This window comes from Marasmius oreades, chromosome 2 (genome assembly GCF_018924745.1).
Source record: "Marasmius oreades isolate 03SP1 chromosome 2, whole genome shotgun sequence".
Classification (NCBI taxonomy): Eukaryota; Fungi; Basidiomycota; class Agaricomycetes; order Agaricales; family Marasmiaceae; genus Marasmius; species Marasmius oreades.
In genome coordinates this window covers 3,043,707-3,068,831 of record NC_057324.1, presented here as the reverse complement: position 1 = coordinate 3,068,831, position 25,125 = coordinate 3,043,707, and the positions used below count along the sequence as shown (strand labels likewise).

General features: G+C 48.1%; 11 protein-coding genes across 14 annotated transcripts; 7 read left to right on the top strand and 4 right to left on the bottom strand.

Moving 5' to 3' along the window:
• Positions 1 to 127: 127 nt before the first annotated feature.
• E1B28_004761 (uncharacterized protein) lies at positions 128 to 3,667 on the top strand (the record flags this gene model as incomplete). Its single annotated transcript, XM_043149280.1, has 6 exons — positions 128 to 377; positions 435 to 938; positions 991 to 1,077; positions 1,126 to 1,167; positions 1,221 to 2,299; positions 2,360 to 3,667. 6 exons carry the CDS (start codon positions 128 to 130, stop codon positions 3,665 to 3,667), a joined length of 3,270 nt encoding a protein of 1,089 aa, XP_043013884.1.
• Positions 3,668 to 3,922: 255 nt separating this feature from the next.
• E1B28_004760 (uncharacterized protein) lies at positions 3,923 to 5,277 on the top strand (the record flags this gene model as incomplete). The annotated part of the gene is made up of 7 exons (XM_043149279.1): positions 3,923 to 3,953; positions 4,020 to 4,093; positions 4,150 to 4,179; positions 4,233 to 4,355; positions 4,408 to 4,626; positions 4,685 to 5,178; positions 5,229 to 5,277. 7 exons carry the CDS (start codon positions 3,923 to 3,925, stop codon positions 5,275 to 5,277), a joined length of 1,020 nt encoding a protein of 339 aa, XP_043013883.1.
• Positions 5,278 to 5,338: 61 nt separating this feature from the next.
• Positions 5,339 to 7,411, bottom strand: E1B28_004759 (uncharacterized protein; the record flags this gene model as incomplete). Its single annotated transcript, XM_043149278.1, has 6 exons — positions 5,339 to 5,437; positions 5,539 to 5,731; positions 5,794 to 6,509; positions 6,562 to 6,694; positions 6,748 to 6,863; positions 6,914 to 7,411. 6 exons carry the CDS (start codon positions 7,409 to 7,411, stop codon positions 5,339 to 5,341), a joined length of 1,755 nt encoding a protein of 584 aa, XP_043013882.1.
• A 31-nt stretch (positions 7,412 to 7,442) lies between these two features.
• Positions 7,443 to 9,312, top strand: E1B28_004758 (uncharacterized protein). Of its 2 annotated transcripts, XM_043149276.1 has the most exons (6): positions 7,443 to 7,552; positions 7,602 to 7,754; positions 7,802 to 8,058; positions 8,112 to 8,642; positions 8,694 to 8,929; positions 8,983 to 9,312. In XM_043149276.1, the coding sequence occupies exons 1-4, from the start codon at positions 7,548 to 7,550 to the stop codon at positions 8,609 to 8,611; spliced, it is 915 nt and encodes a 304-aa protein (XP_043013880.1). In that variant the 5' UTR covers positions 7,443 to 7,547; the 3' UTR covers positions 8,612 to 8,642; positions 8,694 to 8,929; positions 8,983 to 9,312. The 2 variants fall into 2 exon arrangements, with proteins under 2 accessions (XP_043013880.1, XP_043013881.1); XM_043149277.1 differs by having other exon boundaries at positions 7,483 to 7,754; positions 8,112 to 8,929.
• A 1,413-nt stretch (positions 9,313 to 10,725) lies between these two features.
• Positions 10,726 to 13,768, top strand: E1B28_004757 (uncharacterized protein). 3 transcript variants are annotated; one of them, XM_043149273.1, is made up of 13 exons: positions 10,726 to 10,847; positions 10,904 to 11,032; positions 11,123 to 11,381; positions 11,438 to 11,603; positions 11,658 to 11,747; positions 11,794 to 11,932; positions 11,991 to 12,063; positions 12,114 to 12,234; positions 12,290 to 12,428; positions 12,483 to 12,745; positions 12,798 to 12,921; positions 12,972 to 13,041; positions 13,099 to 13,768. In XM_043149273.1, the coding sequence occupies exons 1-13, from the start codon at positions 10,831 to 10,833 to the stop codon at positions 13,234 to 13,236; spliced, it is 1,728 nt and encodes a 575-aa protein (XP_043013877.1). In that variant the 5' UTR covers positions 10,726 to 10,830; the 3' UTR covers positions 13,237 to 13,768. The 3 variants fall into 3 exon arrangements, with proteins under 3 accessions (XP_043013877.1, XP_043013879.1, XP_043013878.1); XM_043149275.1 differs by having other exon boundaries at positions 10,728 to 10,847; positions 10,904 to 11,381; positions 13,099 to 13,154; positions 13,213 to 13,768; XM_043149274.1 differs by having other exon boundaries at positions 10,728 to 10,847; positions 12,798 to 13,041.
• A 323-nt stretch (positions 13,769 to 14,091) lies between these two features.
• Positions 14,092 to 15,165, top strand: E1B28_004756 (uncharacterized protein; the record flags this gene model as incomplete). The annotated part of the gene is made up of 1 exon (XM_043149272.1): positions 14,092 to 15,165. One exon carries the CDS (start codon positions 14,092 to 14,094, stop codon positions 15,163 to 15,165), a length of 1,074 nt encoding a protein of 357 aa, XP_043013876.1.
• A 124-nt stretch (positions 15,166 to 15,289) lies between these two features.
• On the bottom strand, positions 15,290 to 18,413 carry E1B28_004755 (uncharacterized protein). The gene is made up of 3 exons (XM_043149271.1): positions 17,751 to 18,413; positions 15,838 to 17,687; positions 15,290 to 15,775 (listed from the first exon to the last, which is right to left on the bottom strand). The coding sequence occupies exons 1-3, from the start codon at positions 18,267 to 18,269 to the stop codon at positions 15,415 to 15,417; spliced, it is 2,730 nt and encodes a 909-aa protein (XP_043013875.1). The 5' UTR covers positions 18,270 to 18,413; the 3' UTR covers positions 15,290 to 15,414.
• A 328-nt stretch (positions 18,414 to 18,741) lies between these two features.
• Positions 18,742 to 19,493, top strand: E1B28_004754 (uncharacterized protein). Its single transcript, XM_043149270.1, has 3 exons — positions 18,742 to 18,924; positions 18,989 to 19,112; positions 19,171 to 19,493. Exons 1-3 carry the CDS (start codon positions 18,766 to 18,768, stop codon positions 19,443 to 19,445), a joined length of 558 nt encoding a protein of 185 aa, XP_043013874.1. The 5' UTR covers positions 18,742 to 18,765; the 3' UTR covers positions 19,446 to 19,493.
• Positions 19,494 to 19,639: 146 nt separating this feature from the next.
• E1B28_004753 (uncharacterized protein) lies at positions 19,640 to 21,089 on the bottom strand (the record flags this gene model as incomplete). The annotated part of the gene is made up of 7 exons (XM_043149269.1): positions 19,640 to 19,934; positions 19,996 to 20,127; positions 20,207 to 20,440; positions 20,512 to 20,655; positions 20,711 to 20,827; positions 20,879 to 20,947; positions 21,007 to 21,089. The coding sequence occupies 7 exons, from the start codon at positions 21,087 to 21,089 to the stop codon at positions 19,640 to 19,642; spliced, it is 1,074 nt and encodes a 357-aa protein (XP_043013873.1).
• Positions 21,090 to 21,255: 166 nt separating this feature from the next.
• On the bottom strand, positions 21,256 to 22,768 carry E1B28_004752 (uncharacterized protein; the record flags this gene model as incomplete). The annotated part of the gene is made up of 6 exons (XM_043149268.1): positions 21,256 to 21,697; positions 21,754 to 21,820; positions 21,883 to 22,034; positions 22,092 to 22,121; positions 22,171 to 22,251; positions 22,311 to 22,768. 6 exons carry the CDS (start codon positions 22,766 to 22,768, stop codon positions 21,256 to 21,258), a joined length of 1,230 nt encoding a protein of 409 aa, XP_043013872.1.
• Positions 22,769 to 23,461: 693 nt separating this feature from the next.
• Positions 23,462 to 25,052, top strand: E1B28_004751 (uncharacterized protein; the record flags this gene model as incomplete). Its single annotated transcript, XM_043149267.1, has 6 exons — positions 23,462 to 23,565; positions 23,622 to 23,654; positions 23,708 to 23,786; positions 23,850 to 24,280; positions 24,328 to 24,514; positions 24,570 to 25,052. The coding sequence occupies 6 exons, from the start codon at positions 23,462 to 23,464 to the stop codon at positions 25,050 to 25,052; spliced, it is 1,317 nt and encodes a 438-aa protein (XP_043013871.1).
• Between the last annotated feature and the right edge of the window lie 73 nt (positions 25,053 to 25,125).

The window sequence follows — 25,125 nt, the reverse complement described above, 5'->3', positions numbered from 1 at the left end:
TGTTCATTGTTTTGGCTTTGGTGCTGAGACCGGCGGAATGATGTAAGGCCACGAGCACACCTCTCTACTCAACGACTAAGCCAAAGAGCATTTGCTCGACGCCGGACGCTGCAGTCGTCGTCCAACGATGAGCTCCGCTCTTTTCCTTTTCCTTCTCTTGCTTCTCTTTTCAAATACCGTTCTTTCGGATCCAGCTTCTCTCTCTTTCAAGGACTGTTTCGATTCCAGTCGAGGAAATGCCTCACAAAAGGTCACCATATCCAAGGTGTACGGCCAGGTGTTCAAGACGTTTGAGGACGAATCCTATCTTAATCTGACTATGATTGGGTCTACTCCTCAAGAAATACTTGATACCTCGGATGAAGGCGGTAATCTCGGTGTGTTGGCAGTAATCTCTCTAGCTCCCTCTTTTGACTGAAGTTTACCTCCGTTAGCAACACTTTTTACGACTACAACGGTATTGACGCTTGGAGCATGGTCAAATAGTTCTCGTTTTTGCTCGACTCTTCGCCCCCCTTCCCCCCTTCCTTCGCCCAATAATTTAACTCAATTATACTGTCCCGTTCCTGCAGGACCCTTTGCTTTCTCATCGACCATTCCTTGGGGGAGCGCTCGTGCTTTAACCACACTCAATACTCGTCTGAGTGCAGTGGACCCGTTCAGTCAGCAACTCATCTGTTTGGATGTTGAGACTACTCCTTTGGATCCTGCTGGTGAGGAACTCTACGGAAAGGCAGTAGCTATCTTTTGGGGTAGTGTAGGTCTCGCTATCGCATATTGGATGGTAGTGGGGATAGCGCGGATCGTCTCCGCTTGGAATCGGGGAATTACAAGACCCGATAAAGGGTTATGGGAAAGGGCACAAAGCGCCGGTTACATTCTTGCTAGCGCGATCAGCGGAGAACGTTTTGCAATCACACCAGCGCTACTCCGGTTTTGTGAGATTTCATGATTTCTCGGTATCGTTGAAAAGCTCAATCTCCTCCTTAGGCACTCCATCTATGAGAGACATAATGTTCCATACTCAGTGGTGTGCTGCCTTATCCATGGTTGCAGTGCAGTGGCCTTCATTTGTTTGTGAGTATATTTTTAATCTTTGCCTTCAGAAGCTGAGCCTCTGTACAGATCCATTACTCACTCAAACGGCTTGGGCTACCCTTACTTATAGTGAGTCTCCTTTTGCGGAGCGCGCTGAGCTTGATCCGAGTCCTGTGTCATAGATGTCACCCTTACTCAAGGAGTCCCCCATCGGTGGAATCCACTTTCCACTTCAGTCTACAACCCGCCTTCCAATTTCGCGGACCAGCTTTCCGACCCCCAATCACCTCTTTTCATCGATCGAAAGACTCCCAACTTGCTTTTCACTCTTCCGGACAATGCTACTACCGGAATAACATCCTTTGCATATACCGTTGGCGTCCGACCTGAGGACCTTTTCAGTATCTGTTTGATACTGTTCCTCTCGATCCTAGCGGCGATAACGGTTCTGTCGTTGGTAATTTGGTTCATAGATTATATGGTGTGTCTTGGGAGTGGTATCATCAGTAAGTCCCATCAAGGCAACGCCATGAAACTCCCCGGCACGCGCAGTCCTGGATTCACTAGCCGTGACATGCTTGATACCGTTCCAAATCCGAATGCAGAAGAAAGCAAGTCTCTTAATGGACGGGATTTACCAGGGATAATCCGTCCACCGTCCAGGTTCACCCTTACTGCCGCCACAACAGCTTCGGGGCCTACCCCCCGGAAATGGTGGAAAGTAAGAGCAGATCTCAACGGTTTTCATGCGAGTGTCTTGCATGGGAACCTCGTCAGGATTCTGGTGTTGTTTCATCTACCGGTCACCATATTTTCTGTATATGAAATGACGTTGCCTCGGGCTACCCCAAATGCGTCGCTGACCGGAATCGTCCTTGCCGCTTTATCTTTTGCCGTGTTCTCCGTCCTTGTTCCCCTCATTCTCGTCATCAGGGTACGCTTAACCACCACAAACAAACTCTATGCCGAGACGCGGACACTGCTTTCATTGGGCCCTCTCTATAACCACTACGGACACGGCTCTCAAATGTTCGCTAGCATGTTTTTTGCGACCAACATCGTCTTTGGCGTAATTATCGGTGCTGGTCAGAAAAGTGGAACTGCACAAGCGATCGTTATTCTCGTGATCGAGGTCGCATCAGCTCTCTTCACTAGCATATGGCTTCCTTGGGGAACTGGTGCTAGTATGGGGCTTATCAGCTTCCTGTTTTGCGTCGCAAGAATTGTTATTGCGGTTCTACTGGTCATTCTAACACCCGTGGTCAGTCGTATACATCTACAATAACTTTTGACGTTTACCTTTTCTCATCGTCAATCATAGATATCGATTGGGTCAGGTCCGGGAGGATGGGTTGCCTACGGGATTCTCATCATCTTAGCGTTGATCTATCTTGCCCTCGCCCTGATGTTGGTTGTGAAACTCATGGAAGCTGCTGTCCGAATTGTAGGTGGTATCAATTTTGATAGAAGTAGGCATGTTGTCGACGGTGGCCTGTTTGGGGCGTGTGGACTATTGGGATGTTGTGGGTCGAGGCGACATTACCGGAGCCGCCGCAATGACAAGTACAAGCAAAAAGCGTCTACCACAGGTGGACGATCTCAAAGGGATTCCGATATTTCATCGTATGCCGCTCCGACGAGGCTGGCAGCTATGAACACGGGTGACTCTAGAAAAGGCTCCCTTAATTCGGGTCCTCCACCGTCTGTGCTGAAGCCCGAGCACGCCTTGAGGCCGTATAAAGAAGAAAGTGATGATGAGCCGGGATTCATTATGGGCGCCTGGCAACCATTTCAAAGTCAACAGAGTGGTTATATTCCGGTAAAGGAAACTGCTCCCCCAGCTAAAGCCTCAGGGTTTTCTCGCGTTGGCGGTGGTCGTGCTCATATTGATTCTCCTTATGCTATCACTGGCGGGGGTGCTAACCAATCGAACCCCACATTCCCTTCAATGGAACGACCCAGCCCCATTCGCGCGACTGCACCGGAGAATCATAGCGCTTCTACTTTACCCAGACCCGCAGCTTTTGATGATGAATCACCTCCACCTTCGGTCTCTTCAGCTTCTGCTTTTAGACAACAGCCCAACCAAGATTCGTTGCCCCCCGGAGCAATGGCACCCTTCCATGTACGAACAAAGTCACAGACGGCGATTATCGAGGATCCTGGTATGCTTATAGGAATGAGACGACACAACGAACCTTCCACGAACACTGCTGTTGGACCTCCTGGTGGTTCTCGACCTCCATCGCGAAGTACGAGATTGGATTCTGCCCCTCCTCCAACCTCATATCGACATAGTGCAGCAGCGAGCGAAGATTCTCGTTCGTCTGTTGATCAGCCGAGGAAAAAGCCCTGGTATAAGCTAAGACGAAATCGCCCACACAGTAGCGAAGGATATAATTCGCGTTCGCAGGATGAGGAAAATGTTCTTTCTGAACTGTTAGATATTCCTCCACCTTCGACGACTACGCCAGGCAAATCGTTTGTTGTGATACGCAAAAATCAGCCCTCTCCTGGGCGTCCTCCACAAGCTCCGGGGGCTGGCGGTGGGTCGGGGTCGAGGTCTACAGGGGAGCCGTCGCCCGTTGGGACACCAACTCCCAATACTACGAGTTTTGCGAAAGAGTAAGCTTAGGACGCTAATTTCCTTTTAAGTATCAGGGACTGTTAATTTTGTACTTTTTTTATCCGCACGACTCTATACTGCTGTGTTTGTCATATCTATAGTAGACCATAGTTGTTAACGAACAATATCTGCATAACAATCTCTAAATGAGTGAAGTGACAGTACGCAGTCAAGCTTCAAGTTTCGCAGCGTAGTCAAAAGTCCACGCGCGACTCTTCCGATCCTACCTCCACCCACGCTTATTCGTGGAGATCTTATATGTCCTTTGAGAATGCTCCATTTTCAAAAGGTGAAGCTTTTTCGATCTCTTCCCTCGTGCCCCACCTTGAACTTGATACATGCTACGTTTCCTCAGGTCTCGCGATAGGTTTAGCGTTGACTTCAATCGTTGTAGGCCTTTTTGATGTCAAGTACTACTTTCATCTTCAAGTAGGTCTCGCCATCACGACCTAAAGTACCAAAGCTCATAATCTCCAACACAAAAGCTCATACCTCATATCTCAAGCCATCACCAGGTTTGACATGTTTTGCTTCACATTCACTTCGTCTTTCTCATTCGCGTTCAAAGTACTGGCGATTGTTCACGCGAAATCTAGCGTTCTCAAGCTCTGGGGACCTTCTGTTGGCAGAATTGATCATATTCAATGTCGGGATTTTGGTTGAGCGACATTTTGGGACTTTGAAGTTCGCTGTGAGTTCTCATATTCCTCGAAACGGGACGCTTAACTGAGGCGAATACTTAGTCGTTTGTTCTGGTATCCACTACGCTATCCACATTTCTGGAACTCGTTACACTCTTCCTGTTTCGCAAATTCGGCCTTGCACAACTGCCAGCCGGTCCTTCCGCCTTGATCTACAGCCTTCTGTATCAATATGCAAGAATCATCCCAACGGTTTATGACTTTCGTGTGTTCGGAATCCCGCTCAGTAACAAGATTTTTACCTATATACTTGCCCTGCAGGTATGTTCTTAAATAGGAAGAGGGAAATGCACCAACAGCATACTAACTCCTTCATCAGATGTCTCTCAGTCGCCTCCCTGGCTCTGTGACAGTTGCTCTGATTGGTATTCTATCAGGCCAGATGTACCGTTCCGACATCGTCAATCTGAAAGGATACCGCATTCCCCCTTCTGTGGCGAGACTGTCAACACGATTCCTTTTACCTCTCATAGGCACAACGCGTCCACCTCGCCGGTCAAACTTTGCGTTTCCACGTCCACCTAGATCAGGACTTTCTGACCTACTCCAAACTGATGAAGTTGTCACCACTGCACGCCCAACGGCGGGTGCTGCCACGGGGGGAAATAACACGACATCACGATTACGAGCAGCTGCTCGTCCCAGTGCGGAAGCCGGAGCTTCAGTCGTTCGGGAATGGGTACATGAATTGACGGGGAGAACTGATGGAACATCTGCTGGAGTCCGAATCCCTACAGAAACAGAGATATCCCAAATTACGAGTATGTTTCCTGATATCTCACGGGAAGCTGTCGTTGGTGCATTACAGAGAAGGTGGATGAACCTTTTTTACCAACTTGAGTTTAACTGACAAGCTTATTCAGTCCGAACCCCGAGAGTGCGGTGGAGACGCTCCTCAGTTCCCAAAGATAAGTATGTATAGAGTTGGTGGTATTTTTACAGCAACAATACAACTGGGAATCCAAGAAGGTTTTTACGTCGTCAGATCTGCTTGCTCTTCCTCGAAAGCTTCACCCTCCTCATCTTGTTCTGCAAAGGTGCCAGCTGGGATAGCGTACAAGCGGATCACCGGCTACGAGAGTTTAGAAACAGTCAGCATTGAATGGAGTTCACATGAAACAGGGTGGGAAAAAAATACAGATGATAGATGGATAGAAATGGATTCCTACGCACTCTGTTGGGATCTTTGACGAGAACATATTTCCCTTCTGGCTGCTTCATGCACAGGTCTGTCACTGTCCTAACAATACCCCATCCGTTAGCCAAAGACACATTCAATTGTGCAGCAAAGTCCGTGGGACGCATAGAGCCCGTGCTCAGAATAACGTGTCGAGTATTATCTCTTGGATTCGCTCGTGAGATGTACCTAAAAGTGAGAACCCAATGTTAAAATTAAAATTGTATGACAGCCGTCAATGAAACACATACCCAAGTTTCATCAAATCAGCACCAGCAAGAATACTTTGAACAGCCCATTTGGCAAGTTTGCAACTGTTGTTCTTCATTTCGGTAGCTACGACGGCACCTCGCTGAGCATCAAGTTTGGTTCTCCAATCGGGAGCTCCTCCGGCACCTTGGGCTCTGGGATCGAATTCATTGAGAGCACGAATTGTAATCAAACCCTGCCCTTCACGAGGATTTCCCGCTCCGGGGGCGTATGCATCAACTTCTGTTCGAACACAAATTTTGACATCTTCATCTTCTGTGATACCAAGATCGAATACACGGTAACGGTAACCGCAAGAGGCCAGGGGATCGGTTTCTTCAGGTCCGTAGAAAGGATTAGGATTAGCAAAGTCCACGGCAGGAGGAGGAGGATTTTCGGTAACGGTCTGGAACCCAAAGTTTTGGTTGATGTAAGTCGCCTCCAAAGATAATGAAGTGGCGGAGTTGATAGAAGGGGCCTCGGGGGCCTTCTCATTGGGGTTGTTGGGGTTGGGTGGCGGAGGATCTTGCGGGGGATCAGAAGCATTCTCGTTGACTGTCACCGTATCGAACGGACCGCCATCCCGCTTATCGAAATAGAGATTGTTCCCTTCGCGAACAATAACAATGTCCCATGGATAGACCGATCTAGGTGCGCACATCAACACACTGAGAATACCATCTGTGGTGTAAACGGTTGCTGTGTTTTTACTGGCGAGCTGTAACGGCAAAACATGAGAAATATATGGTAGCGAGTGTGGGATGAGGCACCTGTTGGATAATAGGGTCATCAGAAGTAGTGGTATTGTATTTAATGCGATCTTGAGGCACTAACGGCCTCTCGGTTTTGGTCGTCACACGATCGTAGGTTTTGTCGTACGGGTAAACCCTTCCGTATGTGTCCCTATAAATCGATATTGTTAAGAAACGTAGGAGCGGAAAGAGCTGATAACCTACAGCTCCTCTGGTTCATCGACTTCAAGCCGTAATTTTGTAAGACGATGGAATTCTATTTCTTCAAGCATGCTCCATTGAGGCGAAATGACGACAGAAGATTCACGGGTGCGGGTGTTCTAAAAAGACAGTGAGGAAGTCTCGATTTTAGATGAGCATAGTAACTTGCCTTGTCCCAGTCTCTCCATCCTTTTCTACCGCCTCTTTGAGTGTTACCTCTACCAGAAGTGAAACCACCACGACCACGCTGAGTACCACCACGAGTAGCATAAGTAGCGCCACCCCGTCCACCACCTCGTCCACGAGAGAACTGCCCAGTTTTGCGAGCCGGAGCAGCTTTGTTATCGACCAGAGAGAAGGATGACTCGTCCTCGACGTGGAAATAAGCAAATGCACTAGCTGTACCACTTCCAAAAGCCTGTGCGCCGTCTCTTCTCCTTCCTCCGGGGCCAGTACGGGAATTTTGAGTTACTGGAAGACCAATAGTTGTTTGTCTTCCATCAGAGGCGGTCTCATTCCAATCCGCAAAACGACCAAGTTTATCAGATTTTGAGTAGGGGGCATATGGGATATCTTTGAACTTGAATTGCTCGGGCAAGTTAGACGAAGATGGTCCCCATCCCCCGTCGGGATTGTCACGAATGAGAGGTAAGGAAAACGAAGGCATTTTCAGTGCACACGATTAGCTATCGAACTCAAAGCAAATTTTTTGGACAGTCCATGCGTGGGAATATACTACCTGTTCCGATCATGAATGCAATGAACACACGACGCCTGTTCAACTCCATGTCTGGGGTCTCAACATGAAGTATTTCCTTTTCCCCCGTAAATTTTGACCTATACTGACTGTCTTTCAGTGTCGTAAAGGAAATAAATAGAATAAACGACGCCGAACTCAAACTTGGTACCTCCGCATCATGGCACGACGAATATAAAGATTCGGCGCGCATTTTCGTTGGTGGACTCAATGTAGAACTCACAGAAGGGGATGTCATTGCGATATTTTCACAGTGAGTCTTTCTACTATTTTGGTTTAGACTTGAACTTACTTTCATAGGTACGGTGAAATAATGGACATCAACATGCCGCGAGAAAAGGAAACTGGAAAGCCAAAAGGATTCGCGTTTCTCATGTATGAGGATCAACGATCAACCATCCTGGCGGTTGATAACATGAATGGTGCAAAGGTTCTGGAGAGGACTCTGCGTGTTGACCACGTCAAGAATTACCGACAACCAAAATCAAAAGGCGAAGACGGAGAATGGATCGAACCTGAAGAAGAGACTTTCAACGCTAGGCCTGAAGTGGTTCAAGGTAACAATTCTTGTCTTCAGCGACGTGTTTCTTCTCTCAAGCATCGCAAATAGACGAGGATCCTGGTTCAGAGTCATCCGAATCATCGGGTCCAGAGATTGACCCGGAAGACCCCATGCGAGACTACTTGATTCAGAAAAGACGAGAGGAAAAGGCACTCAAGACGAAGAAGAAGTCTAAATCAAAAGGAAAGCACAAGGACGAGACACCTGAAGAACGACGAGTGCGGAAGGAGAGAAAGCGAGAGAAGAAGGAGAGGAAGAAATTGAAGAAATCGGAGGGTGTGAAAGGTGTCGAGGCTTTACTGGAATCTCTGGGAGGACGTAATGATAAGCGGAGTTCCGCACAGTCGCGCTCACCGCCGCGAAGAGACCCTCGCAGTACGTCCCCTCCGAGGAGAGGCTTTCGCCCACGTTCCAGGTCACCTCCAAGAAGAGACCACCATTCGCGCTCCAGGTCGCCTGTGAGACGACAAGGAGGTTCACAGTTGGATTACGGCGGACTTGCAGACGATCATAGAGATAGACGTTCCCACAGAAGAACGAAGGATTGATCGAATGCGAAATAAGATGTAGAATGGCGAGGTGATGTATAGTTTGAATAACGATCGGCCTACAATGAACGTCGGCTTGTAGTGCGACTGAACCAGAATCACCGATGTTGGCTTAAGCTATCATAGCCATGGGTCATTCAATTGCAACTTGGACTCGAAGGCTTCAGCTCACAAATCGGCTACTACCTATTGTAAGCCTTTTCCCCACCGTTCACATTACTCTATTGGTTCTAGACGATCTGTAAACCACTTTCGCCGCATCGATCAATATCGCAAAGCCTCGCGACCACCAATCTTAACCTCATCCAAAAAATCATCGTGAGTATGCTTACAGACTCAACTATCTCCGAAACGAACCGTTTTCAATCTAGATGAATAACGTTTCGGTGAAACTGGGAATGATGATGGGCGTTGAACACGAAATCTATATTCCTGCAGGCTCTGCAATCAATTGACTTGACTCACTTATTCGGGGCTCGGTCAACGTTCGTTAATTGTGGAATGTGATCTTCACCGACAGAGTAAGAACTTCTCAACGCGCACAAGCGAGTCAAATGCGGCCGGAAAATGGATGGACTTGGACAGAAGGTGAATCAAAATTCGATTGTAAACAGACAAATGTACCTGCCCCATGATATCGACCTAGAAAGAGATCAAGCTAGGCCTGCCGCGCCTGTAATCCTCCACGGCGAGATCCTGGAAATCCATCTTGACTTCTCTGTCCGTTAAGAAGAGAGTCGCAGTGAGAGAGGTATACTGTGGCCGAGCGGGATCATTGGTTCTGGAAACAAAAAATCCAGCTAGTGCGGTCTGACGCTGGACACTTCAAGTGACTTATAGGAGAATACGCCGGGCCATTCCTCTGTAAATTGTGAAAGAAATCGGTCTTAAAAGGCCCTTCCTGTAAAGAGCTTGAGATGAATGCTAAAGATGAAAGCTGAGTGAGAACCTGGTCGCCCTCGATCAGTTGGCCGAGACTGATTCTGTATCCCTGAATATATTATTCTATAATGAGCAGGATTTTCTGTCAGTAAATGATCCCAGTACTGAGGGCGCCACCGGGAGCATTTAACAAAATTATCCCGAGCGTCAGGAAGAAGGTCGTGAACTTGTCGTAATGGAAAGGACAAAGTACGCGATGCTGGAATTTCACGAAATCCCGTATCTTCTCGATCTTGGTGAAAGCATTCCCATTGCTTTCGAAAGTAAGCAGAGCAACTATGGGTTGGTCTGTCGTTGCTGGAGTCTCTACTGAGTCCGAGTCTACGAGATTGCGGCCCGCGATATGGCTCAAAGAAAACAACAGACCTTGTGAATAGCACGAATAATATAGCCACTTGTCGTGCACAATGAATGGTCAAGCATGAGAAGCATGAGAAGGATTAATTGCGGTGAAACTGTAATTCGCTTTTTAAATATACAGACAGTGTTCCGTTAAGAACTATACTGGGAGTACGAGCGGTATGAGGACGGAACACAGGTCACCGATGGCTTGCTGAGTCAAAAATGGATGTTCCGCCTGCGATGTAAAGTCGACAACAGAATCCAAGAGGCATTCTCGACAGCAGTATCTAATTTCGGACGGTCGATCAGAGAAAGCTCGCGAGATGTTTGGCGTCAATTTCTGGGGCGTTGTGGTTGATCAGTGGGGAGGCTATCCCGAGTGGCAATAGACACCAAGTTTCGGGTTTCCCTCCAATTCCCATTAAGCGTTCCGGCAGCGTTGGCTTGTCCTTTGGCACCCCATCTTTTTCCTTCACGCGCTCAGAATAGTAATGCCTTGAATAAAAGTGCACTAAGGGTTCGCAGAAGCGTTAGCGGACCCTTCCTGGAATATCAAGTCGCTGTAGCCGAGCACTGCCCAGATCATAATCATAGAGCCAGGCGCGTTCGGAAGTGGACCACATACTGACGACAATACCTATGCCTTTAACGTTCGATAGTGGTTTACGACAGAAGTGGGAGATCCAACTCTTGCAGCAGAAAGGATTTGCGAGAGCAGACGGTAAAGTCCCCCTCGATAAAAGCCACTGGAAGGTCTGGGCCAACTGTCGGGAAGCTCCGGCCGCCGGTGTCCGATTCGGATTAGCTCTTGGATGACATAAGGTGACGGCTCAGACTTTTCCACCGACGGCCATCCTGGCACTAAGCTCGACAGATTACTTACTTTTCCCCTCTTAGACCTCCACCGCAGTCTTTGTTGCCATCTTTGAGCCCAAATGTCAACAGAGCAGAGGTACTGCTACCTTTCCTCACTGCATATTCAGAGCCTCACGATTTGTCTTTTCCAAGTTTCATAGGTGTCACTCCGCCCATTTCAGTTGCAGATTCTACCGAGAGGGAAAAGGAAGTGACTATCACCTTAATGGAAGAACTTAGACGGCAGGGAACGTTTGAATCTGAAAAGGAGGCACAGACTCGGTACGTATACTACATCTCAACTTCAAAGTTCAACCCCTTCCTGTAGGCGTGGGTATGAATTCATGGCTTATTGTGTCTGATTTGATTCAGTGAAATCGTTCTGGGTCGCGTTTCAGCGCTCGTAAAAGACTTCGTGAAGAAAGTTGGGATAGAAAGGGGCCTTTCCGAGGCTGCAGCGAGCGCGGCGGGTGGCAAAATCTTCACTTTCGGGTCTTATCGACTGGGGGTGCACGGTCCAGGGTCTGATATAGATACCCTTTGTGTCGTTCCGAAACACGTTCAAAGAGAAGACTTTTTTGAAATTTTCGAGCCGATGTTGCGAAATTTTGAGGGTGCTACTGAGGTCGCCGTATGTGTTTCTTTGTCGTTCAATTCTTTTTGTGGCCCTAACCACTGTCTGAGTAGGGTGTTCCGGAAGCCTATGTACCTATTATAACTGCAAGTATCTCTGGAATTCCACTTGATTTTTTGATGGCCAGGCTTGCTCTCACAACAATACCGGAAGATTTGTCGCTACAAGATGACAACTTACTTCGGAACATCGACGAGCGATGTGTTCGTAGTCTTGGAGGTTGGCTACTTTACTTCTCCTTTTCCAGTGGTCCAAGGTCAATGATGCCTCCAGGTTCTCGTGTCGCAAACGAAATTCTGCGACTGGTACCGAATGTTGAAGTGTTTCGAGATTCATTGCGGTGTATAAAGCTTTGGGCACAGCGTGCGTATCCGCCAGTGAGATTCCACTATTTTCTCATTCTTTTTAGGGAGGGCCATATATTCCAACGTGAACGGGTTCTTTGGTGGCGTTGCTTGGGCTATGGTTGTAGCCCGGATATGTCAGTTATACCCGAATGCGATTGCGGGCGCAATCGTAAGCCGATTTTTTATTATCTTGTACCAATGGTACGTATTTCATCTATATCTATATTCCACATCTTGTCTGACTTCTGAATCACATTAGGTCATGGCCCCAGCCTGTACTCCTGAAACAAATCGAGGAGGGACCGCTACAAGTCAAAGTCTGGAATCCAAAAGTATGTTCGTTGGCATCGCTTGGTAGCTCGGTTCCCAATTCCTTTCCAAGCTTTATTCCGCAGATCGGCAACACCGAATGCCCATAATAACACCGACTTATCCCGCTATGTGTGCTACTCATAACGTCACAGCTTCCACACAGTCCATCACGACTGAGGAGTTCAAACGAGGTGCGCTGTACGTCGTACAATGTTTTATGTCTGGACTGAGTAATGCTTTACCCAGGTGCTGATATCGTGGACAGAGTTATTGTTGGTACAGCTAACTGGTCTGAGCTCTTCGCCAAGCACGATTTCTTTCACAAATACAAGTATTATCTTCAAATCATAGCTTCAACTGGTAACGCAGACCTGCAAATCAAGTGGTATGTCTCGCAAACTTTGACCTATGCATGAGCTTTCAAAGACGATGCCCGCAGGTCAGGAACGGTCGAATCGCGAATACGCCTGCTTGTCAAGCAACTAGAATTCGTCGATACATTGACATTAGCGCATCCGTTCGTCAAGGGCTTCGAACAAGTCTCTTATTGTTTATCCGACGAGGAAGTTCGTGCCGTGGCACAGGGCGATATCTCTGATACGATTATGAAACGCAAACTAGAAGATATTGAAGGCAAGGAAGGCGCAGGGCCTGTGTACACCACAACCTTCTATGTGGGATTAGCCATAGAGCCAAGACAACGTGAAGCTTTACATCAATTTCACAAGACTCCGACTGACTTACGGTCTTCAAGCTGGTGCGGTTGGCCCACGGAAACTAGATATATCATACCCAACAATCGAGTTTACCAACGGTGTAAAAATGTGGGAGAAGTTTGATGAACGAAAAATGGGAATAGTTGTCCGGAATATCAGAAAGTGCGTGGCCAATTCTTTCAAGTTGGCGATTCCAATTCATTCGCCGTCAGGTCTGCGTTACCCGACAATGTGTTTGATCCAGGTGAAAGACAGCCTAAACCAGCGGCGAAACGACCGAAGGTGCGATGAAAGATAACATGAACACTGTCTGAGTAGCTGACGCGAAGGTGTTCCAAGGGCCAGGGCAAATCGAATAACACGTCCTCAGATATGCCCAGCAAAAGGATCAAAACGTTTGTTTCAGATGTTCTTACACCCTCTCACAGCCTCTACAATCTACGTTTTTACCAGATCTGCCCATCCAACGTCCGATGAACCTCCAATCAAGTCCAGCGAAAACGGTGCAATTCCTCCGTTACCTCTCACCCCGGTGGTCGATAACGCCACGCCAGCTCACCTGAAAGAAAGGACGGACTTCAAATCCCCTCAATTACCGTTCGGTGAAAATGTTGCTGTTGCCACTGGTACCGCCACATAGAGGAAAGAGGTCGTCGGGCCTCTAATCTGACCGCTACTTCGCGAAGCTCTCCAATTACTTTTAACTGCGACCAATTGGTTTACAATATTCTCTTTTACAGAATCTATTGGTGCGCATACTTTCTCTAGCTTACAGGCGATCGTCTCAGCCCTTCTTTTCTCAAAACGGTTGTTCGGGATGCGAGCAAAAGAGAATAGTTTGTGACTTCACTTGTCTTCTTCGTTCTGAATCCCTTCTCCGCTTTTTCTTACATTATCTGTCAATACAAGGTATCAAGCTATGCATTTGCGTTGTATCCTGGTTTATCTCGAGAACATGTATTTTACTTTAGCCTACATCATATAAATACCGTTGACGTTCGTATCGATATCTTCGAACAAGCTTTGTTCTAGCGAGACTGGTAATGCTTGTCATCACCATCCAAGGCAAACAAACACCTTTGCCGACGTGTGGGTGGAACAATTGGTTACTTTGTGGTCATTGTCCAAGGTCACTACTTAGCAACCACATAAAGAACAAAATCCTTTTTATCAATTGCGTTCATTGTCAAGAACAATGGCCCGGCGAGTCATATTAATCATTGTCAACTGTCCACTTTTATATGCCACTCAGCTCCATTCCCGCTTTTTGACCTTGTATCTGTCGCGTCGCACTTGAAGCTTGATCAAAGCTTGATCACTCCCTACCTCGCTATGTCTCCGACGACAACTCGTTCTAACCAGAACACACCCACAAAGTCAGCACTAAGAGCGACTCCAAAGGCAACTGTCGTTGAAGAGAGCTCGCCCAAAGTCACTCCTCGAAAGGCTCCACATTGCCACAAATGTCAGAAGCCTATGCGTGGTCATCCCAAGGGAGCGTGCTCTAGCCGTGATAGTCCCACAGCGGAACATATAATCAATTCTATCAATTCGCTGGACATCACGAAAGGTCCTCAGGACGCCGAGGACGAGGACGTTGTACCGGTCACCCACAAGAAAACTCGATCCACAGGGCGACGTTCTTTGACTCCCAGAACACTCCCCGCCGAAGAGGATACCGAACCAGAGGACACAAAGGCGGTGATCAGGGAAAGAAGGAGATCTGAACGTGCTGCGAAGCAGGCAATTCCTCGGGCAGAGAGTTTGGGGTCACTAGATAGCAACTCTGTTGAACTGCTTAAACATCTGCTGCCGGAAGAAGAACCGGAGAAAGAGAAGAAGGTCGTTCACTGGAAGGATGAGGCGACATCGTCCCATGGCAGCACTAGTACGAATGGTAGAGTGAAAATGGAACGGGCTATCATGCCTTGTTCTCTCGACCCACCCTCGCCGTGGAGCAGCTTCTCGTCTGTGGTAGCCTCTCAGGATGATCATGACGTCGCGTCTTCTGCCTCTAGTGAGGGTCTTCTTGACTCCCACTCACGCGCCGCAGGAAAACCTCCTAAACCTTTGCAACGTAGTATGTCGATGGAAGAGCGTCACCAATTCCTGAAACGACTGGAGGGACTGTCATCTGCTCAAGCTTATATGATTCCTGAAGCGGATTCGGATGACCTTCAGGCTCCTAAAGGGTTGTTCACAAAGTCACTACCAGCGGGTGTTGCTCATCCCGGACAGAATATTCTCATCGTTGGGAAGGACGAAAAGGACACTCAGGACCTCTATGAGAGGCTTAAAGAAGAACAGGCGACGTCAGGTTCCCGGAGACGTAGTGGGGGGTTGACGATGGCGGCGGGGGGTGTGGTGGTTGGTGCAGTGGCCACATTTGCAGGTTTGGCGTATTGAAAACCTACAGTAGGAAACGGTTTGTTGTACATTTATGATTTTGACACGGACACGATCGAAGAAACAGTGACAATACACGTACGACATTGTTTACTCACCACCTTTGCCTATAAGAACATTACAGGTTGAAGAACAGTGAGCAGTGTTGGAGATTTGCTGGTTGTGATAACATAATAATCAATGTGTGAAATGAATGCTAATAAAATGACAGGAAATAGGGAATAACATGGTCCACTGGTAGCCGGTATTTCACCGCTTCAATGCTCTCAGCTGCTCTCTCAATCGATCATTCTCCGTCTGTGCAGCATTCAACTCATCCATCAGCATCATACCCTGATTCTGCTCAGATCTCCTTAATGCTTCCACTTCATCCCTCGACGCGTCCAAAGCCTTCTTCAACTCGTTCAGCTGCACCTCCAATTGCTGTCTAGCTTTCTCCGGAGCAGCGGCAGCCTCATCTGCCAACGCGAGAGCGCGTGCACTCAATGTATCATTGGCTTCCGTTAGTTGTTTGCAAATCTCTGTTTGCTTGGCGGCTTCCGTCTCGATCTCGGCTTTTTCGGCAGAAATGCGCTCTATGCTTTCGTAGAGGTTGTGCAACTCATCTTGCCTGTAAAGAACGTGGCGTTTCAATGAAACTCTCCACGACCAAAACGAAAGAAAAGAACTTACGCAACAGTGCCTTTCCCAACCATGTCTTCTAATACACGCACTTGTTTTTGGTAAGTCTCAAGGGCCACGTTGCTCTCCTGCGCCAGCTTCTGAGCTCTCTCAGCATTCTTCTTGAGCATGTCATGTGCATGTGCAAATCGCAACAACCGGGCGATGAGCGCTCGGTCGTCAGCGACCAACGCTTGAACCCTCGCCACAAGTCCTTCTAAAGAGAAGGGCTGTTGGACTTGCTGCTGTTGCGCCAGAGTGCGACTGTCGTAGAGAATTTTGAGAGATCGAACATCCAACTCGGCAATTGACTTGGGTGGTGTCGACGAAAGCTCGCGAGAGATGAAGCCGGGGCTCCCTGGCGATGAAGGTGAACCAGGTGAACCTCCGGCACGGAAAGAACGCTGGGCATTGGATTGTGCCGCCCGAGCTTCTGGTGACGGAAGAATCGCCCATATGGGTTGCAAGATTGCGATAATCTTCCTCGCGGCTGAATCATTGGCTAGTTCAGATGCAGATGGGAAAATTAAGGAAGGTAATGAGGGCGGACTGGCACCGCCAGAAGAGGCGATCGACATCGACATTGAGTTCTCTTGCTGATCCCTCAACTTCGTTTCAAGCTCTCTGTTTTCCCTTCTAGCTTCTTCGCGTTCTCTCCGAGCTTCTTCCAGTTCCCTACTTAAAGCCTCTCTTTTGTCGAGTCCTAACCGTACGTCTTCCTCCAGTTTACGTCGCAAAATTTGCCATGAGACGTCGGATTGCGCTTGATCCTCCAGTCTGGATTTCAAGTCAGTGAGATGCTTGTCGACTGCGTCCACCATGGCCAGAAGAAGGGCATAAGAAGTTGAGGATTCTCTTCTTGTGAACATTGTTGGTATGGAGTGTTTCTGTACCATGTCCTGAATGGCGTCAATACCTTCATCAATTTCCTCCCCAGCTTTCCGGAGTAGGTTCTCGTTGTCGTATCGTAATCGACTGATATCGTCCTCGAGTCTTCGATTCTCTGCCTTGAGGTGATTTATTTCCTCCTCCTTCTCTTGGGATACAGCGCGCTCTACCTTCTCACTTTCCTCCCCTCTTCTCTCCTTCTCCTTCTCCCACTCACTCCGTTCCGCTTCCCATGTAACCTTCTCATCTCTCAAGGCATTGAACTGGGCTTCTAGGCCCTCCAATGCAGGAAGCTCTTTCTCCAATGCAGCAATAGTCTCTTGTGCATTTTGAAGGTCTATACTCAACATGGTTTCTACTTCCTCCTTTTCCAAACGTAACATGTTGAGCTCCCTTGCCATCTCGCCTTGCTTCTTCGTCGCTTCGGCCAGAGACGCGGTGGCAGCTTTGAGGTTCGCCTCAAGGTAGCAAACTTCAGCGGTCAATGACGCATGGTCTTTGAGTGAGCGTTTCGAAGGAACTGTTGTGTTGGCATGTCCAGCGAAAAAGGGAAATCCGTCTAGAGGGATAGCGCCATTGCCATTAGCGGAGGAAATGGAGGAAGTGGGACTTAATGGTGAATCGTAGCCAGAATCACCGTTGTTGACACCGTTCAGGGATGCCTTGCCTTTGCCATTCGCCATCGGGTTCACTTTCCTCTCCATGTTCTTCACCGACCAGCTCAAAACGCCCGCTCGATGCTCGACCAGCTTTCGGTGAACTTCGTTTGCCCTCTCAGACAGTTGCCAAAATTCCTTCTGTGCAGAATCAACGCGCTTGTTGGCAGCTTCAAGTTGTTCGACTGATTTCTGGGCAATCTTCTTGTTGGTGGATTGATTAACTTTTGATAAACTGACGGCGGCATCTCTAATTCTGGTTTCGAGGGTGAGTTTCTTATTGAGAGCATTGAGGCGGGTGCTGAGGATATGTTGTTCCTGTTAATGATCATTGCAACATCAGCCGTTTTCTTTTCCAAAGTAGTTCCATGTAATTCATGCCTTCTTGAGATCTTCTACTTCCTCTGCGCTAAGTATTTGAAAGTCTGTGCTGGCAACTACTGCCTCGCTAGCAAGCAAACTGAATATCAGTTCGTCGCGAATGTTGAGAACACCCGTGGTGTATTTTGGAGCTTTCGAGTCTTGGTCAAGAACAGGTTTCCGAGCTGTTTGGACTCGCGGAATCGCAGGTCTCTGTATTGGAGATGTTGAAGGCCCTGCTACGGGCGAAGATTCTTGGTGCAGTTGCAAGGGGAGAGGCGGTAAGGGAGACCTGGTACTGACTGGGGACAAGGAAAGTGATGAACGGGATTCTGAAGACGTATCGGTGGACGGTTTGGCTGAATGTTTCCTAATGAGCAACGCTGAGGTTGTGTTGACGGGTGAAGACGGAGGCTGAGATGAGGAAGGATTGGAATTTTTGACGATGCTGAGAGGTGGAGAGGGGTGTGATAATTCCTGCTGCTGTTGTTGCTGGCCAAGGCTAGCGGCGGCGCCGAGAAACCTGCGGACGCCGTTCATGACAGCGAGCTCGACGAGTCGATCGTAGAGGAGAGCAGCAGCTCAGAGCAGTTCGTTAATCGAGAACAAGGGTGGTGACCGTCTCAGTCAATGAGAGTGACGCCTTACTCCAATTTGGTCGTCTCCAACAATTAGCATGTCTGTAGAGAATTTTATCTATCTATCTTGTTTGATATGACAGCTCAAGCGCTCGAAACTCAACGGCTCGTGACGCGAGCTTCGGATACTCATTCCAACATTATGCCAGGTTCATTCGTCTTCGACAGATTCACAACGTTACCGACTATTTACTACATGCAAGGAAGAGGCCGCGATATGGAATCATGAAATAACAACTTCTTGAACCCTTTTCCTCTTTCAATCCGATCAGTACCGAGCGTTGGGCTCCGTCGACTTACCTCCAAAATCGTCCAATACACTTTCTCAAACGACCCGGCGTATTTAAGTGACGTGAGCATGCACGCTGTCATTGTTCACTTTCTCGCCCTTGCTCTCAATGTCTCGACTACTCCCCTTCGTATCGACTCTTGTAATCCTCACTGGCGTCGTTCTATGTAGTGATCCCAGAGCAGTGACGCTGCATAGTCGCCAGGGCCTCAATATCCCCCCAGAGTGTCAGAGTACCTGCGCACCCATCACACCTGCTCTACAGTCGGTGAGTGAAAGGTAATCTCTTTGGGGAATGCTAGACTGACGCGAGATAAATATTAATTCCAAAGCGCAATTGTTCGAAGGAGCAGTGCTGCACGGTAACATTCGACAACGGTCTCCGGGATTGCTTTCTCTGCATTGGCACAGTCAATGGCACCCAGGATTATACAGAACCTCAGCAGGTCTTGGACAGTGAGTTTTTTTCTCATGATTCCGCGTAACAAGGATCAGTCGTGAGCAACTTCAATAGTGTTCGTGAGCAGCTGTGCTGCTCAGGGTGCTCCTATTCCTCGGTTGACGCTTCCTGGGCAAGATAATGGTCGCTCCTCGTCAAGCTTCAATCCGTCCACGCTTCAGTCATCCACAGGTTCACCAACACAATCGACGACGCCTTCTACTCCCACACAGTCTCCCTCGTCTCAGACGACCAATAACTCCAGGGTCCCTGAACGTTGGGACATCAATATGAAGGGCCTGGGTGTGATTGTTCTGGGTGCTTTGGCTCGTGTGGCCGGGGTCTTCTGATAAATTATATTTCACATGTTCAATGTTCAGTGCATCCTTTCAAACCCTTTAACTGCATTTGAACCTTCATTTCGCAGGTATCTTAAGAACACATCATAAAAATGGTCGTTTACAGTTATTATCTAGCCATGTGAGCATACACTACAATGTACAATACTAAATATGTCTGGTATATCCATAACTTGAATAATTTATCAACCAACGTGAACTGTAGGTTTCGAGTCGTATCTTGAATCCCGCTGATGGGAAACGGTCAATGTTTTTGGAGGTCCCGCTGCATAACCCATCACCATTTTGGACCCTACAGAGTTGAAGTCCAAACAGGATCCTATCTTGAGTGAGTCCGATTTATGTATTCGTTGATAGATGTAAGAGTCGTTGAATGGGTAGACGTCTGCGCCACTTTCGGTGGGAAGGGGAAGCATTGTCTTCAGCCAGACACGCAGTCGGTGGGAAGCACCTGCCGGTATGGAGTTCATCGGAACCGTACTAAAAGCACTCGACATCAACATGATTGAACCGAAACATCTCGTGGAAAACAGAACTCAACTATATGAGAAAGGTCGTGTTCCGTGGGTCACCCTGAAGGATTAAACGGAAATCCTCGATCAGAGGGCCGCCCACGCCCGAAGCCTCGTAATCCAAGCAATATTTGTATAACCCTTCCCCAAGATGCTGCCATCTGTTTCATCGGTAGTTTATCAGTACGTAGAAGATGGCGCGTACTCGGCATCAGGAAACTTTCGGCGAAAAATACATACCTGAAAATGAACTGTACACGTGCCCCGCCAACAACCCCTTCGTACAGCTGAGAATTGGACCCGACGGATTTGAGCCGAGCATACGAGGCATCAGCTACTGAACTGAAATCAGGATCCTTCCCAACCCATAACTCATCATCTCCAAACAGCCGATGATCCACCCCGTTAACTCTCAACCACACTCGATAAGACCATAGACAACCAACAGGTAGGCTCGACTTTCCTGGGAAAACGCTGGGTTACACCAGTCAGGAACCACCGACTTTTTGAAAAGATGGATAGGGACAGGAACACAGGGCACTTACAAGACCACGAACTGTAACTGTCGGGGGTCTACCGATAGGTTTAGGATGATAGGTTCATCGAGAGGCCGTTCTGTTTTGTCCACTTTTAATGATAGTCGGAACGTGTATCTTCCTGGTAATCCTTTTCCACCGAGAGGTTCGACTCTGTTCATTGGGATGTCAAATCATCTGCCGCCATCGAGAATCGAGCATTACGCACGAAATAATGAATTGGAGGGGCGCAGCACCAGCAATGAGGCAGTATGTGTATTGAAATCGTTCCGTCCGCGAGTTGCGTGGTGACATGATGCGGCGAGGCGTCGAGTGAAGCTGCCTACTGAGATTATGAGTTTGGATCATGTCTTTCGAAAGAAACTTTATCACTCACTTGACAGGGTCCTCAAGTATCTGCCACCTTATGCTGCTTCCCGCTGAGCCGTTCGATGAAGTGGTATTACTAGTTGATGGAAACGGTCAGCAGTGGGACATTGTCTACAGCGAATGCACCGAACGTACCTCCTACTCACGCTAGCTACATCGTCGTAAGCCGGTGTGGGATCGTCCAGCGAGCCACGGAGACTCGCATTGTAAAGCGACATCAGAGTCAGGCTGAATGGCTCGCCCTAGGGCGGGTGAGTAGCAGATTCTGGCGAACGGGTAAGGAAGATATCGCGGGTAAGGTTAAATTAAAAGGTCTTTGACAGGAAAACGCTCAAGAAGCACTAATCAGCCCACAGCCTTTTACGAAACTGTAATGATGCTATTCTACTGGAATGCCTCTTTCATGATATGTTTTTGTAGTTCTTTGATGAGCGCCGCGGGGACGATCCCGATACGTTTCTGCTGCACCTTCCCATCCATCCTTCTCAGTGGCTCGCTTTCGCTCTCGGCGACCTCACGGATGGAAAATCCACCCAGGAATTTTCCTCGAATCGTTATGCGCCATGTGATGTCTTCCTTTCTATGTTCGTTCCGGAGTTCCCGCTGGTCGAACATCTGTTGGCAGTAGTTCCGTAGAACATACAGCACCTGAAAAAGGTTGTTGATGCTATCTTGAGGATTCCACGGCATGTTAAGCCGTCCGAGAAGGTCCTGCGTTGCAATGAATTCTGTCTTTCGCAGCACATGGGCAGTGTCACGGTAACCAATGAAGATACCAGAGGAACCCATGACATGGGCTTGGAAATACCAGTCCTTCATATCCTTCCTGGAAATACGATGAGGTGAAGGTTGGAGAGAGTAAGGTACAAACTGATTACATACTGTAATCGGTGCCCAAGTTTTCTGCAGTTGAGTTCCATGTAACAATCTGGCTGACCAGTATAAGGTGCTGTTTTGTCGTGCGAGTTTAAGAACCGTATGAAGGTGCGGGAGTGGAAGGTGATGTCCTACCTTTGATACAAGGAATCTCTCCAGCGAATAATAGGTTTATTCCACCGATGGAACGGGATATAACGCCGTACCAATCATTCAGACCGTGGGGGGCTTGTTTCTGGCGTGATTGTTCATATAACGCAGTACATGCTCGTTTAAATCCGTATCTTCTGAATAAAAACAATGATGAGCGTGCAAATCTGATGTAGAGGCGGGTCTATTTTCACCCTACGTAACCGTTGTCACTGATCTTCCAGCTCGCTTTGGTATTAGCGCGAGGTTCAAGAGTGCTGGATATCGACCTACCGTTTCTCGGCGCAGTATTGGTCGATATACAATTTCCCGCCAATGAAGGATACGTTGAAGGATCCAATACCGTGCAAGAGGCTACAGCATGACGGAACTCAGAAACAAAAGAGGGATAGTCATGGGATTGTGGAACATACCTGACTAGAACCTTCTTTGTGGTTACCACATCGGCTTTGAGAAAACTCCGGCTAACATGAGGATGTAAGCATGCTTTCAAAAGTGGATCCAGACGCGTAGGTTGATGGACATGGCGGAGAGATCCTTTGTCGCGGTCGAAAAACGGAACCAGTCCCCATGTCAGAGTTGTGCCAATAGTAGGTTCGATAAAACGTCGCAAAGAACTGCTGTCGTTTGGCCTGAACTCAGAGATAGAGGTTCTGGAGTAACATGCGACCTGTTTCGGTGGACCAAACTGAGCAATACTCAATCTCGGAGCAGCTGTGGTACTCAAAAAAGTTTCCGTATATGAGCATTCTTCGGGCACAGCGGTGCTCAACAAACGAGCCAGACGCAGTCCGGTACGCGTCTTTTTGTGAAATGTTGGAGTTAATAGGATGGAAGTAAGGTTATGGGCATTCTGAAACGGCTTCCTCATCGACTGACCGTCACCGTTGACTGTCACAGGTCGTCACAGGTGTGTGATGCGTAAGTTTTTCTTTTCTTTTTTTGGTTTCTGCAGATTAACGTGTTACAAGCCGTCTAGTAATAAATAAAATGGGGTTGTGGGCGCTCGTGGTTGTATTCGTGTACGAGCGTGCGCGGGTTGCGCTGTCGTACGTAGGTATCTATCCCTCTCCTCGTGGTTCGTCTTCAGGTGTGTCAGCGTCAGCGTCGAGTGGAGGTTCTAACATCGGTACATATTTCTGCGATCCGACGTGGGTGGCCAGTCGGTGTGCGCCGGACGCGTGATGCGTAAGTTCCCTCCACTGTAAGCATAACAGCTTACAGATTCAGAGGCGTCGCCACCTAGTACTCTACTAGGAAGCTGCTTACGAGTCCTCAAATATTGCAAAAACACTTGAAACGACAAAAAATCAAACTCAGAATTAATTACCTCGCTCTTGAATTAGCTGCGGTCATTTGACATCCTGTACTACTACTTATACACGTCCCAATAACCTGTCCAAGAACGGCACAGCGTTTCCATGATACGAATACAAAAGTTTATGCTGTCGTTCTCCTTCGATATTTCGACGCTGTGTTGGATACATCCACACGTGACCCGACCCCATTGGTCTTCGAAGTTGTTCTCAACGACAATCACGACACACAGGGAAAACGCTCTCGCATGGATCAACCGCAATACATCGAACAAGACACGGCAAGAGGGACAGGTGCAGACGATCTTCCAACATACGATGACTTGGTCGCTCAAACCGGCCCAAATTCGAGGTCATAGTCGTGTCCTGTGATCGTTCTTCTCTCCAATGCTCACGTAGCCTTACTAGATTCGGGAGGTGGAGAGGCTGGATAGAGAAGCGGTATATTCAAGATCTTTGGCATTGCTCTACTCGTTAACTCAATCTTATTCTAGAGCCGCGGAACGGTATAATGATATTACATCAGAAGAACGAGAGAGACGACGACAGAGAGGTTGGGGTAACGACGAAATGGTGAGTTCTAGTTCTGAATTAATAATTTATTTCCGTTTTTGACTCAAACGGACGCTTTCGCAGTATCCTGGAGAGGAAATCTCGTCGAATTCCAATATTCCTGTGGTAACAAATGAACCTCCTACCCCTGGGCCTACTGCCACTTTGACAATACAGACGAATAATTGGTCGTTGTCCGAAACCGACTCGTATTCCTCTCATTCTTACTTGCAGCAAACGCCATCCCCACGACCATTACCACCGCTCCCGTCCGTCAGCAATCAACTTCGACCGACTCACCTAAATATGCATTCCTTTGGATCGCGATTTTTGCCTCATTCTAAATCTCGAATTCGTTGCCTACTACCATTACTCGGTGACAGAATCTTATTGATCGGTCACGATAACGGTCTCTCTGTCCTCGATATCTTCCCTCGTGAATGGACGGACTCGGGAGGAATATCACTCAAAGGACCAGACGAAGCTCACGCTCTACCGATCTGGAACGGTGAAAGGTATTCAGGCTTAACTTCTCTCTTCGAAGCACTGACGTCTCGGTTAGCGTTTTCCAGATGTCCCTCTTGGAGGTAGATGAGTCTGGGGAGGAGACACCGCAAGGCGTAGTGCTTCTCTTAGTCGGACCTGAATCGGATTCTCCCTCCGGCAAAGATTCTGAGGCACTGAGGGTATTGCGGATGTATAACCTTGCCAGTCTGACTAGCCTAGCGAAATGGGCGATCGCACAGAAAGTAGGTTGTATTTCACCCTCTTGTTCATTATCACATATGCTCATGAACTTATCAGGGCTCACATCCACTCGATTTGCGTAGACCGTCGCAGTGGAACGCTCAGCAGACGCCTACGAAACGACACAGACCAAGTAATAGTATCACTCGCGGCCTCAAATCATTGATCGACTCGCCTAGCAATCAACCTTCCGATCAGTCATCATCTTACCACACCCTCCTTTCCAGCACCGGCCAGGGTCTCTCTGGCGCCCGTTCGGACTCTTCTCTACGTAAGGCGTCTCCTCAACGAACTGACTCGGACGACTCGTCTTGGGACGTTATTGACGATTTACCGTTGAGATGGGCAGCCGATTTTGTTCCTTTAGCAACGCCTGGTTCCAGGCTCAGTAATCTGTCTGCACTCTCATATGCATTGTGGAGTGGAGATACTCGAAGTAATGGTCGAACTGGACGCATGCTTGCCATTGCCACGAAGTCAAACATCCTCCTTTATGAGGCTCCCAAAGGAGAACGCGCGTTCCATTTTGTCAAGGCATGATCCCTTTCATTTCTGTATCTTTTGATTTTTCCCCCCAACTGAACTCATGTTAGGATTTTTACACACCACTAAC